General features: G+C 44.6%; 1 protein-coding gene across 1 annotated transcript in view; it reads left to right on the forward strand.

The window, feature by feature from the left end:
* Positions 1 to 20,852, forward strand: part of eys (eyes shut homolog) — a 445,373-nt gene that overhangs the window by 138,047 nt on the left and 286,474 nt on the right. Inside the window, exons 20-21 of the mRNA XM_037532720.1 lie at positions 7,415 to 7,612; positions 20,402 to 20,523. Coding sequence (XP_037388617.1) covers positions 7,415 to 7,612; positions 20,402 to 20,523 — 320 coding nt within the window. The remainder of the gene's footprint in view (positions 1 to 7,414; positions 7,613 to 20,401; positions 20,524 to 20,852) is intronic.

The raw sequence follows: 20,852 nt of genomic DNA on the forward strand, positions 1-20,852 counted from the left end.
CGGTATAACAGCATGAAAGCAAATTTGCTGTAAATGAAAACGTCTTTGAGAAGCAGCAGCTGAAGTTCTCTCTACTTTAATACCTCCCTCCCACTAACCCCCCCCCTCGAAATGATCAAAGGTAGGAGTTACATGTTTTTTCTTTCTTCTGTCTTAAAAATGCATGCGCTTTTCTCTTCAACTCTATGCCCTGATTTCTTTTTTCCGTTGTTTTTATTTATTTATATATTTATCTATTTTGATGGAGAACGCATGTTATTTATTTTGGGTTTTTTTTTTTTCCAAGCGTCTAATTTTAGGGCAGTACAATATGTTCAGAACTGCGACTCTGAGGGAGGCAAGGGAAGCTATTTTTGCCCTCTGTAAGCAGATGTAGCTGTGATGAGTTTTCCAGGCTGTTGTTGTTGCGTCGCAGGTGTGCCCCCACCCACCTTCCTTTAAAAGCATGTTGATGAAATGAGCGCAAACGGTTTGAAGTCAGCAGCCCTGCATGCCTCCGTGTGCGCGTGGGTTCGTTTTCATACATTTCCAAGACAGTCACGTCTCGCCAGCATGCAGCATAGGGACCGACTAAACGTCCCTGACGCACAGTGATGTCACGGTTGTTACACAAACGCCTGATTTTGGTTGAGCTGATCGCAGTTATTTTCCACATTTGTAACTTTCACAGTAAGGTTCTTTTCCCATTTCCAGACTTTTTCTGCTGGGAGTGACGTTCCTGTACAGTGACGTCATCATGGCGTTCCTGTACAGTGTATACAGTTTGCTGGCGGCTCCAATGATCTCACTGTATGTTGTACATCAAGGCTTTAAGTGGCAGCCTCACATGCCCGGTGTAAAGTCCCACTGCAGCTTTGTCTTCGTCCATGGGTCATTAAGTTTAACCGTCAGCCTGCACGGTTCACGCTGCTTAATTGACCACACTTCAGCTCGCAGCGGTGGACGGTGGGTAATTGCACAGGCCATTGCAATTGTATGCATTCGTAATTGTGCAAACATCTCAAAGCCTTCTCCACATCCCCTCTTCCCTTTAGCTAACTCGGTCTGCCTGCCGAACGCACGGCGCACGTTCACTTAATGTACATATTCATGAATTATTCTAATGAGCCATTTGCATTGCGCTCGCTTTCTTCCCTGCGCAGCTTTGCTAAGCGTCCACTTGCATACGCTGATTTCCATGAGCGCTTGAAGAGTTGGCTTCTTTCCAAATGTCTCGAGTAAAAAGTCCTAAAACTTTGGACTAAGTAATAAGAAAACTGTCTTTCAGAGCTCTGAGCACAGTGACTGACTCGTACCCCTGAGCCCTGTATCCTGTACTTTGCGCTCTCTGAGATGACTTTTTAGGGATAAGATTAAAATGAATTACCTCTTCGTTTGAACATGTGTGTATTATGCGTGGACCGACACTGACTTTCACTTTATTAGTAACGCTGTCCACTTATTTAAGTCCATCTGTCATAGGTCTGCCATGTAGCCCCATTTATTTACTTAATTTCCAGTCAAAATGATAACTAAGTACATTTTATTCGTTTTTTAAGGAGCTCCCAAAAAAGGCACGGAGAAAGTGGGACTCGTAGCCAGATAAACGGTCCTTAAAGCTTGTAGATCTTAATAATGTAATCATTTCCCAATAGTGTAATAGGAGCCAGACATATGATGGAATTTAGCATGTAATTTGTTTAAAAATGTAATAAAACTCAATGTAATAACTTCCCCGACAATGTAACACGGTAAACTGACCTAACTGATAATGTAATAATATTTCTACTGATGACATAATACCTTGTAACATTATTAGGAATGTATTCCTTTTTTCAGGCTTAATATATTTAATACCTTTTATTGCATTATTCAGGTTTATTACATTTTGATCAAGTACAGTGAGCACATTTATCACGTCTTTGGGCTCATCAGGATATTATTAGATACTGGGTTCTCCAAAGCTTTCATCTTTTCAGGAGAAAATCAGGCTCCACTTGCTTCCTTCCACTATGAGAAGAAGACTCAGCGCTGCGGGTCTGAAAGGACGTGTAGCGGTTCAAGAAGAAGCTCACTGAGAGAAGGAGACGGACACATCAAAGAAAAGCTGAACGATGGGCTGACCACCCCAGAGCCCAGACCTCAGCACCGCTGAATGTGTCTGATGACTTCAGAGTAGAGAGTAGAGGCTGTTACTGCAGCAGAGGTACTTTTGAGTTTGGTAGAAACATTGGATGAGAAGGTGTCCACACACTTTTGGCCACATAGTGTAGCAAGTGTTTGTTGTAAATTTGACATGCCGTTAAAAATATACGGACCGCTCCACAGAACTGGTTCAGACTGAGCTCCTAGAGTTCAACATTATTAAAAAATAATAACGTTTTCAGACCTTAGATGTCAAGTGCTGGTCTATTTAAACCTCAAGCATTAATTCAATGTTTGTCAAACTTGACACACGTTTTTAAAAATGCATGGAAATATATTTTTATTTTGGGGAAACAAATGCAAAGCTAATCAGACAAAGAAGCTGGACGGTGGACTGACCACCCCAGAGTCCAGGCCTCAACACCACTGAATGGGTTTGATTAGTTCAGAAAATCATCAACCAGCTTCTCAGACTGAACTTCGGAGGCGTGTCTGCAGGTTCTTCGAGGAGCTGAAACTGAAACTCCTGAGAAGAACGGAAGCTGGAATGAAGGGAAAGAGAGACTCACTGATAAATTTAGCCGTACAGGTTATGATTTTCTGTTAAATATGTTGAAAAGGCGTTGAAAAGTGAACAATGTGCTCTTAATGACCTCTTTGTCTGGAAATTAAATAAATGAAATGCGGTCTTTGGCTTTTGCTCAGTGCTGTAGGTGTATAATTGCAGACTGTAGCCCATCTGCTGCCATGAACAACCTCTACCCCATTCACCATCGGCCAGTTGTCAGGGCCGCTGTTGACCAGATATTATTTTGAAGGTGGTCCATTTTCACAGCAACGTGATGTGGTGAGGCGGTAGTGTGTCTGGCGCTTGTATGAATGCACCTGGTGCGGCAGTGTTGCTGGAGTCATTATACACATCAGTGTCACCGCTGGGTTAAGGGGGGGTCCTCCGCCCAGAATTAGCCAAATTGTACTTATTTAACTCAAGATAAATAGTAATATCCTCATTTATGTAGCACTTTTTATGCTTAAAAAGCACTCCAGTGAAGTGGGCCTATTAGGACTTTTTCTATGGTGGTTAGTAAGTGTATGGGTGACATTGAGATATTTCATAGTTCATTGTTTCCTAAATGAGAAAAAGAGTGAAAATAGTGAAAATAAGTACCGCTGTCTTTTTACTTAGGCTAGTCCACTACCGTGTAATGGAGTGATCAGGCAGAGGTTAAACACTTCAGATAGCGCTCTGATAAAAACATCTTGGCGCACTTGGAAAGGGACTTGGTTTCTTTACCAGAACACACATTTTAAAAGCTTGGAAATCGTAACACATTTTGCAAACAAAGAGGATCTCACAGTTAAAGTATAGTCAGGTGGTTCTAGTCGTGATGGCAACCAGACATCTGATGCGCTCTAAAACCTCTGAAAGCTCCCTCACAGAAAGATATTCCATGAAATGGTTATGAATTCAGTGCCTGGTGGCTGAGGCACTTTGACCGTTTTGAGACGATTTTGGCCTTAAACTCCATTCATGGTGGAGGGATACTTAATATGCAGGGCGCTGTGAGGCAAAATAGTCCCCAAAGGAGACATTATTTTCAGATTTTCTGCTATTTTTCCATCATCAACATTCCGTATAACCTCAGAAGACTCGTGTGGGTTCTCTGGTGGTTCTGGATAGTAAATAAAGTGTTTATAGCTGTAGTCATGGCGACGCCTGGTTCCCATCACCACCACTGTAAAGACGTCTGAACCATTTCACACCAAACCGCTCTGAATGACTTTATTGGCATCTCCGTGACTCAATCACGCAGGCATTTTGAACGACTGCCCATTAATGTCGTGTTTTTGAAGAATGTTCAGACAAAGGCAGCCTAAAAAGAAGAAAATCTGTTCTGAGAGTCGGAGCAATCCAGTCACGGCACAGAATGTCTTGAGCCATTTTTGAGCTTAACTGTATTATAAACAGAAAAAAACCCACTAACATCGCAGCCAATCAGATGATCCACCCATCACTTGATTGCGTTTGGCTTGTAAACGCTGCTCATGAAGTAAATCCATAATTTTATTAACATAACAGCTTTGCTGCACAGAGGTGGACCTGCCTCTTTCGCTGCTCAGAGAGTGCAGACACAAGTGAAACCAGCGCTGTGTTTAGTGAAGTGTGACGTCAGTAAACTCCCCTAATGAGCGGCAGGGATTCTTGAGTGTTGTCTGTTAAATTTAGCATACGTGGAAGTTATTATAGCTTTTAAAGAGACTCGCCTGTGTTGTCGGCCACAGCTACGCCGTACATCAGCGGAGATTCCTTTCTCTAACAGCTCGTTTGCTACAGTAAGGCTATGTTCACACAGCACGTAAACGTGGCCCAAATCTGCTCGTTTTGTTTGGCTGTTCAGATTATCTTTTAAATGTATCTGTATGTGACATCAGTCTGAACAGATCAGCTCCTAAACTGGCCCACATGCTCAAAGAACTTTCATCCAGAGGTAAACAATCACATCTGCCAACGAACGCCAGTCGCTCCTGGAGGATCAGTTTCATCTTTTCATCTTCACCAGCATCACAGGAGCATCGTGAAGCTTCACTGACTGACCACTGGGCTCATCGCCCAGAATGTGTTGGAGCCGTGAAAGGGGTTCGGTTACTTTGGTTCACGTCCTCAGATTCTTTAAACTTTGCTTTCAGACTTTTGACGGTTCTCTTACGACCATGTTCGGACATGTCTTTAGAAATCTCTTCAAACACGGAGGGTCCACCACCCAAATAGTACCTGCTCTGTGAGGGTCCATGGGGGTCCTGACCACTGAAGAACAGGGTAACAGAGTATCAGAGAAACAGATGGACTACAGTCTGTAACTGTAGAACTACAGAGTGCAGCTATACAGTAAGTGGAGCTGATAAGATGGACAGTGAGTGCAGAAACAAGGAGGTGGTCAGAGTGTTACGCCTGATTGGTGTACATTTACATTGTTTATACGTTGAAAAATGGAAAATGTACTGCATTTGCTGATGTTCACTAATCATTTAATAATGCTTTGCTATGCATATTTATGAATGTTTAGGCTTTTAAATGAAAAGCTGTTGTGATTTACTAAATGAGTGCTGTGCTTCTTTAGCATCCAACAAGCAGTCAGACGTGCGGTTACTGCTCCTTTGTCCTGTTGCCTAGGAGGAGATGATTAGAATGAAACACGTCCTCTGATTTATAAAGACTGGTGGTCAATACTGACGCCGTCATTTAACGCCTGAGAAAAGCTCTTATTTTTAGTGAAAATGAGGCGGCTCATCCAGATCACACTCATAGGGTTGAAAGAGCAATGGGACTTAAGATACACTAACCCAGGACTAAATTCGTAAGAGGGGAGAAACAGATGCAGCGCACAGTGGAGACACTTGGTGAGACGCAGGAGGACTTGAGTCAGGAAGCGTCCCGCAGCACAGGAGACCTCTCAGCAGCTGTTCCAGCCCAAAGCCCCAGGAGGGGACTCTCCTAATGCCAAAGTAGGTACCCAGCCTGCGAGAGAGCGAGTGAAATAGCCCTCACCGAGTGATGGCACAGGGCAAAGGTTTGCACAGTGTTCTGGAACAGGCGCAAGGAGTTGACCTAGAAGCTGGGGACTGGCCATTGCTGCTGACCCGCCAACTGGAGGACATCAAGGTTCAAGGTCAAAACATCTGAGGAGTGTTGGACTCCACCTGACTGAGTTTTCTCCTGGCTAAAAACTGCAGTCATACGAAAGTGACTGGAGGTGTTACCATCTAGATGCATCTAATAACTAGTATTTGTGCTCAGGGAGAAAAAAGAGAGCTTTTCAAATGCAGGTACTTAGGCCTTATTCACACATGCTACCTCTGTGTGACGAGAGCGATGCAGCAGTATAAGCGCTACAGCTCGAGGCCTTTCACACGTACAGTGTTTGAGCTGTGGAGCGGAGCAGTGAGGAGGTTATACACACATTCCTGTTTCCAGAAAGATAAAAGGTCAGTTCAGTCACCCTGCTCAATAGAAATTCAATATAAAGAGCACGGTATGTTTGTTTATCCTCAGCAGCAATTTGACTTGTGATTAGGCGAAAGCTTCAAGCCTGGCGGACCAACCAGGAATCAGTCTGTAGCACAATGTTCAACTAGTACTTCATGAATTAAAATACATTTTTAAAAAATAACATTTTGAAGTGTGTATTGCTAATCATTTTCATGGCTTGTTGTATTTTGCTGCAAGATGCAGCGTCTTGCGGGAAAAATTGGCACTCGATGTATTTTCTAAATACCGGAACGCATCACACATGCAGCATATTTGAAAACGCAGACCACTCAACACGGGTGCCGAAATGATACTCGGCACAGTCCCATCACAACCCTCTGGGAGATCATTTGACTGTTGAACCTCTTCGTTCAACCAGTCATCGGTCCAGCTCTCCAGAATACTCCTGAAAACTCGTTACACCTGAGTTGCTGGTCATATGACTGGCTGTAGTTTAGTATATATGCCCAGGCCATACAGTAGTATAGTTGTGAGGTTTCCTGTCTGTTATTGATTGCCATTTCCATGTATTGGGCTGTTTTTCTGGATTTCTTGTCATTGCCTCTTTTCTGTTTGCCCTTCTGGTTAATGTCTGCACTCTTTTGGCTTTTTTGCTATTTTGGATTTGAAAATAATTTCTGACGTGGCAAATTATTGTCAAATAATTTATTTCTCAAATCATCCATTTATTTGGTAGATAATAATCTTAATGAGTAATTTGTAACCGTCATTATTTTGACTTATTAAGAAATAATGACATACTAAGTCATAATTTTCACCTAATGAGTCTCAAACAAACCATAAAATGTCTTGTTTTTTTTTATTTATTTTTTTTTATCCTACATGACTGAAATGGACGTTCGTACAAACGGTGCATGAGCCAGTCATGTGGGTACATTGAACTGACCATATGTTAATTATGAAGTTGTACCAGTGTTTGGTAGTTAAATTGTTAAATTGGCCACGCCCACCAGCAGTAAATCTGCCACTGGACTCCAAGTTTCAGCTGCACGATTTCATTCCAGTTGGTCACTTAAGCATTTAAGATATATGAGATAGCTTAAGACGTTTTGTGCAAGCAGCCACACGTCTGCTCTTGGAACGGAAACTTGGAAGCAACTTTTCTACAAAAGTCTGGAGTTCTTTATCATCACGTGATCTGCTCTTGATTAATTTTATCAGGGAACTTTGTTTGCTTCTGGTCTCAAACCTTCAACATGGTGCCGTCTCTCTTTCTGCCCTGCTGCTTCCTGTTGCATGCAGGTGTGAACTGCGAGTTCCTGCCGTGTGAAGCGAACAACCCGTGCGAGAACGGGGCCGAGTGCGTGGAGGAGGCCGACCAGGCGCGCTTCCCGCTGGGCTTCCGCTGCCGCTGCGCCCGAGGCTTTACCGGCCCCCGTTGTGAGCTCAACATCGACGAGTGCGCCTCCAGCCCCTGCCTGCACGGCTTCTGCTACGACGGTAAGCGCCTCTGTCTTCACTCCAGCTCTAAAGTCGATACCGGCCCTTCATACTCGCTGACGTAAACCAGCAATCAAGCATTATTACTGCAGTGGACCTGCAGGAGTATCAGAAATGTATCCTTATGTTTTAGTTTTTAGTGCCGTGTAAGAAGAATAGTACTAATAATGGAATATCAAGTTTTAATGCTGCATCAAATTGACATAGATAGTTACTGAGATATGAAACTCTTGCTTACTGAGAGTGTAAATGGCAAGATTCCTCAATTACAGCACATTTGATTGGCAGAGGAAGTGCTCAGTCACTGTGCAGCAGACCAATGTTGTCATTTAGTACCACACAGTATGTTCACAACTAGCAGCCTCCAGCTGCTGTAAAACAGAAAATCTACAGTTTAAACCCAGGATGACACCTTTTCAGCTCCACTAATCAGCTTATAAGGACAGTTGGTGTGGCGGAGCATCCAGCTTTACCCTAATTTCCTTCTTGTAAGGCAAAAAAGAGTAAATATAAGGGATTCATGACGTTTCGGCGACTGAAAATGGTGCTTTTGTTTTCTGACGAAAAGTTTAAACAGACTGGAAATGAAGTGTCCAAGTCTTAAGACTATACACATAATCTTAGTGGTAATAAAAATGAGAAGTAGGGGGATAAAAACACTGCTGCCAGTTCCTGAGTGGCGCAGCTGTCTAAGCGTTGGCCGTATCATCAGGAGGTCGCGAGTTTGATCCCTGGTGATGCTGCAGCCGTCCATAGTTGGGAGTCCAAGACAGCAAAAATGGCCTCGCCCTCTCTGGGTGGGTAGGATGGCACACCCCTCCCCCCACCCACCCCCCCATCACTTAGCTGACGTAACAGATCTGGTGGTCGGCGCTTTCCTCCGAGTGCGTTCGGCTGTCCCGTGACGTTCGGCAGTTCAAAATGAAGCGGTGGCTGGTTTCAGATTCTCGGAGGAAGCCTGTGCTGCCTTCACTCTCCCAGCGTCGGTAGCAGCGTGTAGGGGGAGTCCTAACCAGAGGATGGAACTGGAAAAGACTAAATTGGGAGAAAATTGGGTAAAAATCCAAAAAAGCGCTGCTACCTTCACTGCCTTGTTGCATTTAAACAGTTCGACTGGCAGCAGTCAAGCTGTTTCTACAAGAAACATTAGACAAAAGTTTGAAGTTACAGGTTTTACCATTTCACACTGTGTCCAAATGCTTTTGACACAGATCTCAAGTTCATCTCGTCTCACCAGCTGAAAATAAGCATGTTTCAAAACAAAGTGAAAATAATCACACATTTTTTTTCGCGAATTTCATTTTGACTAAGAAATAATGACTTGCTAAGCCATTATTTTGACCTATTGAGTCACAGTTTAATCCTGAAACAGACAGCAAATCTTATTTTTAATCACAAAAATGTGATACACGAACAGCACATGAGCCAGACACCTGGTCATGGGTTAATTACAAAGTATTTCATGTGGTAGTTCTGAGTAAATAGCCTGTTAAATTGGCCTCACCTACCAGCTCACACTTCACCCGCTCGCCCATTAGCCCTGCATGTTATGTGTTCTCGTCTAGGTGTAGGGTGTCCTGATTCTTGTTGAGATAGAGGGGTAGGTTGAAGTGTTAGGGCTACCTGACCCTCCAAACGGAGGTGTTCCAGACTCCAAACAGAGTGATATGAGAATAAAAGAAGAACCCTTCATATCACTGAAGAATTAGGGGGGGTGATAATAAATAATTGCCCCCCTCTTTGAAGCCGTATGATCCCTAAATGTAACTAAAGCCCAGCAGCGAGGACCTGAACTTCACCCTCCTCTGCTGTCCCTGCAGACGGGCAGGGTCGCCCACAGAGCGGCACTAGTAGCTGTTAATGTAGTGATGCTCTTTTATTAGAGGGTCTCATTTCAGAGGGAAGATCTCAACCACTGCCCTGTAAATCAGTTCCAATGGGCAACACTCGAAAACAAGGTGTAGGGGTAAAAATCCGAAATGGGACTGGGCCTAAAAGTCTGATCTAATATCCACCCTGTGGTCTATTTTATGTTCATGAAAGTCACTAAAACAATGACGACTTTAATTATTACATACATTAATCAGGTTTTCCAGCGAAATCTTTCATAAGCTCTCGCTTTGGCCCCTTTTCTTGGTCCGCCATTCGACGTCCCCGACGCAGGCCGCGTTATCAGGAGCACGTGGCGCGTGAGAGCGGATCAGCTAGGCGTAAACGGCTCACTGTAATTTTAATAATGGATGATAAATGACAGAGTTAATACAATCAAAGCCCAAAGGCGGCATGTTGTTTTTCCTCCCTCGGCAATCCGATAATCTTTTTTCCCCCTTCTGTGTTTCGTCTCCGGCATAAATCATTAAGAAAGCGATAGATCAAAGAGATGTTGTAGGTCAAGGATTACACATCACAGAGCGATAAATAATTTAACCCTCATTGCGAGGGAACAAGTTTCTTATTTACTTATTTATTTATTTATTTAGTCAAATTCTTTATTCATTAGGTTTAAGGAGATGAATCGCAGCAGGCGCGGCATACGCGGATGATTGTTTGGTTCCAACTGGAGATCCAGAAACATTTTAATGAACACAAATTTCTCTGTTTCTCCCCTGTGAAGTGCTCGCCTCGCGTATTGGAGGTGACGTTTCCATTTAATCTTTTAATATAAACACACAGCCAGTCAGCTTCAGTTTGCCTAACATGGCTTAGAATATCCTCAGAACACGAAACAAACGCTTGAACATGCATCTTAGTACATACAGTACAGCATCCTGCCCACATTTTCAGAATAAAGGTGCTAAACTGTCACTGGGGTAGGACCCTCAAGGCTCCATCTCAGTCCCCTTAGTCAGGGAACATAACTGAACCGTAATCCACTGAAGTGATATGTTCTACGCTCTACTGACTCCACACACCCCACCTCGCCTCCAGGCCAATAATCTTCTTCTTCTTCTTTCGGCTTTCTTCCAAACCAAACATCATAGCAGGACGCACTGCTGTCTTGTAAACCTTCCCTTTCACTCTTGCTGCTATCCTTCTGTCACACATCAGCCCTGACACCCGTCTCCACCCACTCCATCCTGCCTGCACCCTCTTCTTCACCTCTTTTCTACACTGTCCATTGCTCTGGATGGTTGACCCAAGATATTTGAAGTCATCCACCTTTACGACCTCTACTCCTTGCATCTTCACCTTTCCACCTGCCTCCCTCTCATTCACACACATGTATTCCGTCTTGTCTCTACTGACCTTCATTCCTCTCCTCTCCAGATTCTCTTCCACCTGCTCTCTACTCTCACCACAGATTACAATGTCATCTGCAAACATCATGGTCCATGGAGCCTCCTGCCTGACCTCATCTGTCAACCTTTCCATCACCACTGCAAACAAGAAGGGGCTCAAAGCTGATCCCTGATGTAGCCCCACCTTCACCTTGAAAACATTTGTGACTCCAACTGCACACCTCACCACTGTCTCACTATCCTCATACATGTCCTGCACCACCCTAACATACTTTTCAGCTACACCTGACTTCCTCAAACAGTACCACAGTTCCTCTCTTGGCACCCTATCATCTGCCTTCTCTAGATCCACAAAGACACAATGCAGCTCCTTCTGACCTCCTCTGTACTTCTCTACCAACACTCTCAACACAAAAATTGCATCAGTGGTGCTCTTTCTGGGCATGAAACCAAACTGCTGCTCACTGATCTGAACCTCTCGCCTTAGCCTTGCTTCAACAACTCTTTCCCATACCTTCATGGTGTGGGTCATCAACTTTATACCTCTGTAGTTACTGCAGCTCTGCACATCACCTTGTTCTTAAAAATGGGGACCAGTACACTGCTTCTCCACTCATCTGGCATCCTCTCACTCTCCAGGGTTTTGTTAAACAACCTGGTTAAAAAGTCCACATCTACCACTTCATCCATCGTACTCCAAAATTCCTCTTTCTCCTCTAACTGACAACCAACCTGTGGCGCATATGAACTGACCACATTCTAAATCACACCATCAACCTCCAACTTCAGGCTCATGATCCTGTCTGACACTCTCTTTACATCCAGAACACTTTTCCCAAGCTGTTCCTTTAGGATTATCCCTACTCCATTTCTCTTCCTCTCTACACCATGATAGAACAGTTTGAATCCACCTCCAATGTTCCTGGCCTTGCTTCCTTTCCATCTGGTCTCCTGGACACACAGAATATCTACCTTCCTTCTCTCCATCATGTCTGCAAGCTCTCTGCCTTTACCAGTCATTGTCCCTATGTTCAGAGTCCCTACTCTAACCTCCACACTCCTGCCTTTCCTTCTCTCTCGCGGCCTTCTAACCCGCCTTCCTCCTCTCCTCTTTGATGGTCTTTGACCTACAGTAGTCCGATTTCCACCGGCACCCTGCTGGTCAACAGCACCGGAGGCGGTCGTTGTTAACCCGGGCCTCGACCGATCCAGTATGGCAATCATATTTGTGATCCGCATGATAGTTTTGGCACAGGTTTTACGCCGGATGCCCTCACCATTTATCCGGGCTTGTGACCGGCACCAGAAGAACACAAAGTACACCTCTAATGGCTGGTTTCCAGGCCAATAATTATAATAAATAATAATAATAATGAAATATAGTTAATAAATAATAAACACACTGCAGAAAAAAATCTTCTCAAATGAAATGATCTGAAATCTAGTTGATACTTCAGTGACACTTTCTATGAATGTCACATTTGTAAGCATCTATAAGCACATTTATATGTCTTCATAAGGCATTACAAACATGATTATAAACATTTATAAAAATGAATTACACTGGATTGCACTTTATAGCTATGTTTATTGTACATTATGAATGGTTCATGTAGTAGAATAGAATAGATAGAATAGAATAGAATGCCTTTATTGTCACTATACACAGTACAATGAGATTAAGAGCAACTCCATCTCAGTGCAAACACACAATGTAAACAAATGACACGGAATAGAATGGGGAGGGGTTGTGCACAGTTCTATGCGTTTGTATATATATGTATATGAAATAAATATAGAAACAAAATAAAAACTATGTTTTTTACAAGATATAAATATGGAGATATTTACAGCTGTATTGTATGTACAATAAATATTGCACATTGCTAAGTATTGCACATATTCCTGTATAATGTACATACATGTACAGTATGATTGCACATTTCCGTATGCAGAGTATTGCACAGTAGCTGGTAATGGAGTCTGGGAATAGACTGGTATGTAGGTGGTGATGGAAGTCTGGGGATAGGCTATCAGTGCATCTGTGAGTTGAGAAGTGTTATTGCTTTTGGGAAAAAACTGTACTTAAGTCTGTTTGTCCTTGATCTGATGCATCTGTACCGCCTTCCTGAGGGCAACAGGTCAAACAGTACAGATCCGGGGTGCGAGCTGCCCATTGTGATGCGTTTCGCTCTGCTGACGCAGCGGGAGGTGTAGATGTCCATCAGGGATTGGAGAGGGCAGCCAATGATCTTCTGTGCTGTCTTTACTACCCTCTGAAGCCTCTCCCTGTCTGCCATGGTGCAGCTGCCGTACCACACTGTGATGCAGTACGTCAGCAGGCTCTCGATGGAAGAGCGGTAGAAGGTCAGCAGCAGGTTGGAATCCAGGTTGTGCTTCCTGAGGACTCTCAGGAAGTGTAGTCGCTGCTGAGCCTTCTTGATGACGGCTGTGATGTTGTCTGTCCAGGTGATGTTGGTAGAGATTTGGACTCCAAGGAACCGGAAGGTGCGGACCCTCTCCACACACTCGCCGTTGATGGACAGGGGGTCTGGGTCAGTGCTGTGCTTCCTGAAGTCAAAGATGATCTCTTTTGTTTTCTTGGTGTTCAGAGCCAGGTTATTCTCTGAACACCAAGCTGCCAACTTCAGGACCTCCTTCCTGTAGGCTGTCTCGTCTCCTTCTGAGATGAGTCCGACCACTGTGATATCGTCAGCAAACTTGACGATGAGGTTGCTGTCACAGGCCGGACTGCAGTCATAGGTGTAGAGGCAGTACAGGAGGGGGCTCAGCACACAGCCTTGTGGTGAGCCGGTGCTAAGCATACGAGTGGAGGAGAGGTGGGGGCCAAGTCTCACAGTTTGGGGCCGGTCGGTGAGAAAGTTCTTGACCCAGGCACATGTGAAGGGGGGGAGTCCGAGGGTGCCCAGTTTGGTGATAAGAATGTCCGGGATGATTGTGTTGAAAGCAGAGCTGTAGTCCACAAAGAGCATTCGGACGTAGCTGTGCTGCTGCTCCAGGTGGCTCAGTGCAAAGTGGAGAGCTGCTGCTATGGCGTCCTCTGTTGACCTGTTTGCACGGTATGCGAACTGGTGGGGGTCGAGGTCTGGGGGCAGAGAGTCTTTGATGTGCTGAAGTACCAATCTCTCGAAGCACTTCATGATTACCGGTGTGAGGGCCACCGGGCGGTAATCATTAAGGTTGGTGATGGTAGACTTTTTCGGCACTGGCATGACTGTGGCTGACTTCAGGCAGGGCGGGATGATGGCTTGGGCCAGGGAGAGATTGAAGATCTTGGTGAAGGTGAGGGCGAGCTGGTTGGCACACGTTTTGAGCACCTTGCCGGGTACTCCATCAGGACCAGCAGCCTTTTTGGGGTTCACTGCCAGGAGCACCCGTCTGACATCGCGCGCCTGTACAGTGAGTGGAGTGGTGTGGAAGCCGGGTGGGGGTGGAGGTCGGGCAGGAGCAGAAGAGTGCTGCTGAGATGCATCAAAGCGAGCAAAGAAGCAGTTCAGCTCCTCTGCCAACGGTGCACTCAGTACTCCTGCTGTCACATCACAGCCTCTGAAGTTTGTGATGTTCTGTATGCACCGCCACACCTCCCGTGAGTTGTTGCTGGACATGTGGGACTCTATTTTCCTCTTGTAGTCCGCCTTGGCTTTTTTAATCCCTCTCTTCAGGTCAGCTCGAGTGGCGATGTACATAGCTCTGTCGCCTGACCTGAAGGCGGCATCCCGGGCTCTGAGGAGAGAGCGGACCTGGCTGGTCATCCATGGTTTCTGGTTTGGGTAAACCCGGATGATTTTGTCCACAGTCACATTTCCAATGCAGAACTTGATATAGTCCAGCACCGTTCCTGTGAATGTTTCCAGTTCCTGGTGTTCAAACAAGTCCCAGTCTGTCTGTTCAAAGCAGTCCTGTAGTTTTGAGAGTGCATTGTCAGGCCAGGTTGTAACAGTCTTTATGGTGGGCCTGGTTCTGCGCCGTAGGGGGGTGTAGGTTGGGGAGAGCAGAAGGGAAAGATGGTCTGACTGTCCGAGGTAGGGGAGGGGTATGGCTCTGTACGCGTGCTTAATATTCGTGTAAACATGATCCAGAGTGTTTATAGTGCATTATAAGTAGTGCATTATAAGTAGTGTTAATAACATGTTATACTGTCAGTGCCAAAGAAGCCAGTCCCAGAGTGGAGAGCGTAAAATAAAGACAAATACCAGGCTAACGGTGGTGAACATTAACAGTGGTGAACATTAACAGTGGTGTACATTAACGGTGGTGCACATTAACAGTGGTGAACATTAACGGTGGTGCACATTAACGGTGGTGAGCATTAACGGTGGTGTACGTTAACGGTGGTGCATGTTGACAGTGGTGAACATTAACAGTGGTGCACATTAACAGTGGTGCACATTAACGGTGGTGAACATTAACAGTGGTGCACATTAACAGTGGTGAACATTAACAGTGGTGAACATTAACAGTGGTGAACATTGACTTTCCCACATTGGGTGAAACTCTGATGTTGCTCTAGTTTAAACTCTGACATTTGAAGCCTGTAATGAGCTTATTGTGTTTTAGTGTTTCAGTAAATCCTTCAGTAAATTCTTCAACTTGAAGCCTCAGTCTGAACCCTGGAGGAGGCTTTAGTCCAGCACGCTCCACTTTACTGAGACGGACTAATACAGCTTATGAGCTCTTATAATCTGTTATGAACAGCACTTATAATGCATTATGGTAACAATTCATAATACATAACAAGCATGGCTTGTGTAATGCATTTTTATGAATATTTATAACCATGTTTATATTGCCTTTTTAATGCAATATAACATGTTATGAATGTTTAAAGATGCTTAAAAAGGTGAAAGTCATAGAAAGTGTTACCAGTATTTTATGGTTGTTATTTATTTACCTCATTTCTCTACTTCTTTTTACCAGTTTTAAGTCATTTTGTTGAGTTAATCTCATTATACTTTGCTTTATGTGAGTGAAAGTGTCCCTTTTTAATGTGGATAAACATCACATTTGATTATTTTCTTTTAACGTGTCCTCAGAGAGAGTGCGGCACGAGGGACTACCCTCGTAATAAAGCCTGAGCAGGTTGTCTCAAATGATTTAGTGATATTTTTAAGATTCGCAGCATTGCAGGTGGAATGGCCTGTAAGAAGGTAGAGCCAGCGATGGAGCTTTGGGTTCTGGTGAGCAATATTAATTTAACAGGTCTGAGGCGTTTGGGTTTTTGAGGAAGAGAAGTACGAGAGGCAGCTCAGATAACTTGCCTGTCACCTCCAACCAGAAATTCTGGATTCGGGGACAAACCTGAAGCCCTGGCGGTAATTATCTGCTGAGACTGGGCAGTGTGGACATGCATTGCTGAGGCTGAATGCCACACGGTGCAGTTCATGGGCTGTAATGTAGGTTCTGTGAAGGGTTTCATGGCGTCTTGTCAAGTGAAATTATCTTAAATCTAGAGGATATATCCAGTATTTCTCTGTTGAGATTATTGTGAGATTACTTAAAGATTTATCTTATTTCCAAACATTTTTCAGTAATTTTATTTATAGTGAAAGTTTCTTAAATATGTGCCAGTACAGTGAGATCATTTTACTTAATACAATGACTTAAATCAGGTAAAAAAGCCTAAAAATAGGCCAATTAATCATATAAGAGATATACAAGCACCTCAAAATAAGCAGTGTTAGAAATATCGACTAGAGTGAAGATCATTTCACGGGACTATTCAGATACTATTCAGTTCAATTCAAGTTTATTTATAAAGCACTTTTTACAACGATGTTGTCACCAAGCAGCTTTACAGAAGTTTGAAAACACACCCATCCCCCAGTGAGCGAGCCAGAGGCGACGGTGGCGAGGAAAAACTCCCTCAGACTGGGACTCACAAGGGGAGACCCGTCCTCCTCTGGTCAAACAGAGTTACAGTTTAATAAGCTGAAGACCAAATAGAAGCTAAGAGGATCTCTGTTTGAAGTCTGGATGGTAAAGTTTAAGAAACTGCACTGGTGGAGGCGGTCTCTGACTGAGGCGGTCTCTGACTGAGGCGGTCTCTGACTGAGGCGGTCTCTGACTGAGGCGGTCTCTGACTGAGTCTTTATGAACAGTGCAAGTGAGCTGAAACGGTCCCATCCTATCTCAATGCTGGTGCATCTGGATGGCACAGTGATGTAACTGAGGGTGTTGCAGCACAAATGAGCAGGAGAGCGGGTGGGTGATGGTGAGGAGGAGGCCCTGATGGTCAGTCTTCCAACAGCGTTCAGGAGGATGGGAGAGTAGTCATCTCAGGAAGAGTAAATACAATACTGTATTTTGCAGTCTGTTAACCGAAGCTTGAGGCTGACGTAGCTTCAGCAGACAAAAGCAGTTCTCTGTGTCTGGCTTGCTTGAAAGTTCAACGCGACGAACTTCGCAAATATTTACCCTGCAATCACATCAGCGCATTAGCTGGCCCGAACATGCTGCTTTGATTTATTGAGGAGCAAAAAATCAAGGTGGGTAAAAGAAATAAGGACAGATTGCCTGCGAGGAAGCGCTCGCTGCTCCTTTATCTACAGCAAGACTTCCATTAACACCAGCCCCCGTCACAGGACGTACTCCTCAGCCCCTCCACCCCCACGCCTACGGGCTGCTGGACCGGGGAGAGGAGGCCCGCGGGGGGAGGAAGAGGTGTTTCTCGGCGGCAGCTGGTATGAGTAATGCGGCTGCCACCCAGGACCCCGAGCAGTTAATGAGAGCAATAGCAGCTACACGCGCGCAGCCGGAGTGACAGCGCAGATTACGCGCTAAATCTTTGGCATAATGAAGAATCCTGGGACACGAGGAGCCAGGCCTGCAATAAATTCGCTCCTGGAAGAAGCCCACAATTACTGCTGGCAGCGGCTGCCTGTGTTCGGCAGCAGAAAGGCAGGAGACACGTCTCTCTTAACATCGTCAATGATTAAACTCTCCAGAGACGGCTTATTAGCCTCTGCTAAGGCAGGTGAACAGGCATTCTAGCATGCAGAAAGTCTGTAAAGCAAGTCACCATAAGTCATCAGGTCCATCCTTCTCACTGCAGCGATCCGCTAAGTGGCGAAGGAAATGCAGGCTGTGTTCACTTTACCAGGTTGAAGTGGCACAAATCCGATTTTTTGCCCTGACGCGACTCAGATCTGCTGTTTTCAGAGCTGTGTGGACACAAATCTGGTCTTTTCAAATCACTCTCACTTTCATATGTGGTCCCAGATTGGTTTCCTAGAATCGTGGCCATGCGAACTTAATGTGACGCTCAGATCGGAATTCGTGTGCTTTTTTTCCACTGCTTGTTCAGTTACTCTGGCAGCAGCAGCGCAAACAGACGTTAAAGCCTGTAAACGGTGGAAAAGCAGCTCGTCTCGCCTTTTTCTCCTCCGTCTGGCTCTAATAATGAAGCTGAGAGCCGATCAGAGTTAATGATCTTCTCAGCGAAGCTCGTTCTGCTCGTTAGTTTGTGCTGATGATGCAGTGATTCAGTCACGTGACGTTACTGAGTAGGAGGAGCTCATGAGGGTCAGTTCAGGCCGGTTCATCACATTAACGACTGATTAGAATCACTGACCTAAACGAGTGTGAACCATCGAGTCAGAGAGCAACGAGGCTTTTAATGTGAACGTGGCTTCAGTTGCTCTTAAACTGAGCGCTGCCTTTAACCTGACAGCCGCAGACGAGAGGATAAAGCTGATTAAACATTGGTCCAAACTCGGCAACAGGTCCCATTCAGTGTCTGTGGGGAGAGTTGAGTCCACCATAAGCGGTCTTGCAGTGCATGATGGCACCATCACGTTGACTTTGGGATGCTTTACTTACTTTTCTGTACACTTTTGTCCACTTTTCCACTGTGGAGCCAAATGGTTCTCAGGGCTGTTTGGCTTGAGCTGCAGCTTGAAAAGAACCTGGAGAACCTGGAGATTCGCAAAAGCTTTCCTCAGAAAAACACCAAGAAGTGCATGAAAGTGGGCCTCGTTCCCCAAATCCCCCAAAGTTTGTTCTTGAGAAAGGTTCTAAGAAAAAGTCTACATCAGATTCATGACGTGTTCTTAAAGCACAGAACTGTTCTCACCTTTGTGCTCTTGAGTGTGTAGATTCGGTTCTTACCTGAGAACACTGCTGAGTGTCAGGATCTTCGTCAGAACTGCGTAAGTGGGTTTTAAGAGGGAATTTCTTTGTTCGTTTCTCAAATATTCTCATTAGAACGTGTTCCTTATTAGTCTGTTCGTAAGATTTCCTTGACAAAATGTCAATTGTTTGTGTTTGTTGTTTGCCATGCAGCCTGTTGATCTCATGTTGGAGCTTGACATAAATAAAGAGATACTTACTGAAATGCTGTTGAATATTTTTGCAGTAACCAGATACAAGTTAGAGTTTTAGAGGTTTACTTTACCGTTTCTTACAGTCTCAGACGAACGGCAGGCTTTCTTAAAGGGTTGGTATCACAGAAAACTAGGGAGCCCCGCTGGTGACATCCTGTATAAATAAAAATAATGCACATTATTTTTATTTCTACAGGATGTCACCAGGCAGTCAGGCCAATTGGACATGTTACATTGCCCCTGGGTGTGAGTGTGTGAGTGTCTGTCTGCCCTGTGATGGACAGGTGACCTGTCCAAGGTGCATCCTGCTTTCCGCTGAATGACCGCTGGGGTAGGTTCCAGCAACCCCCCGTGGCCCTGAGGGAGAAGCGGCTTAGAAAATGGATGGATGGATGGATGGATGGATGGATGGATGTCACCAGCAGGGCTCCGTAGAAAACTGAATTTTCCTATTTATTTAAATAAGGGAGTTCAATGTAGTTTGTGAGTGTTGTCAAAGTTCCACAGTCTGCCGCTCTTTCCTCAGTCCATATCTGCAAAAGCAGCCCACTTTAATTAAATTGTTTTTGTGATGTCACAAAACAACACATACATCTGCCTATTCAGCTTGTACAAGTTTTGCCCCGCCCACTGCCATTGATGTTATAAGCAGTGTTTCAGCCCAGATTGCTTAATTTATATAGGCACTGTACACCGCAACCAATCAAACAAGGGCTGTTTGCATATGTCAGTCTCAACTTTATCTCGAGAACACAAGATAAATAACTTGGTATCTCAAGTTAACAACTTTATCTTGAGATCACAAGATAATTAACTTATCTCAAGATAGCAATCCAGAAAATAGCAATACCTCATGGCTTCTCCGGACTTCCGTAGATATGCGGCCTTTTAGGTCAGGATTTTTCTTGTTTTAATTTTTTTTGGGTGTTTTTTTTTGTGGAGTTGCCTTGAGAGAACAGTTAAACAGGAATTAAGACAGTCCAAAGTCTTGTTTGAGCACTGTGGGGAAAAATGCAGCTTTTTAACTTAAAAAAGCGACTGGGTTGACATGAAATGTTTGTTAAAATTAAGTTAACAAATGAGAAACGCACGTGATCTTTTATTAGCCTAATTTTACAGTTGAGAAAGTTGAGAAATAAAGACGCGTTTCAGAAGCTTCTCTTTCTTAAGACTCTTGAGAACCTGCACTAACTCCTCGTGTCCTGCAGTGGTGGACGGCTTCTACTGCCTCTGTAACCCGGGATACGCCGGCGTCCGGTGCGAGCAGGACATCGACGACTGTGTGGACAACACGTGTCAGAACAACTCCACCTGCGTTGACCTCCACCTGGTGAGTTTCAACTGACCTGTAGATCCACATGCACATGCACCCCCAGACACCAAACGTGCAGAGGTCATTATAAACATCCTGTTAAATTCATGGGAATTTGAAAATTTCCAGGCCTGGAAAGGTTTTGGGAAATAACCAGTGCTCTTAAGGATTTAACAGGAATCCTGACTGTTGAGCTCATCTGCTGGTCAGTTTGTGTTGGTCATCCTCTAGTCCTTCATCAGTGGTCACAGGACGCTGTTGGCTGGATGTTTTTGGTTCTCAGTCCAGCAGCGACACTGAGGTGTTTAAAAACTCCAGCAGCACTGCTGTGTCTGATCCACTCAGAC

The sequence above is a fragment of the Pygocentrus nattereri genome, chromosome 22 (genome assembly GCF_015220715.1).
Source record: "Pygocentrus nattereri isolate fPygNat1 chromosome 22, fPygNat1.pri, whole genome shotgun sequence".
NCBI classification, from domain to species: domain Eukaryota; kingdom Metazoa; phylum Chordata; class Actinopteri; order Characiformes; family Serrasalmidae; genus Pygocentrus; species Pygocentrus nattereri.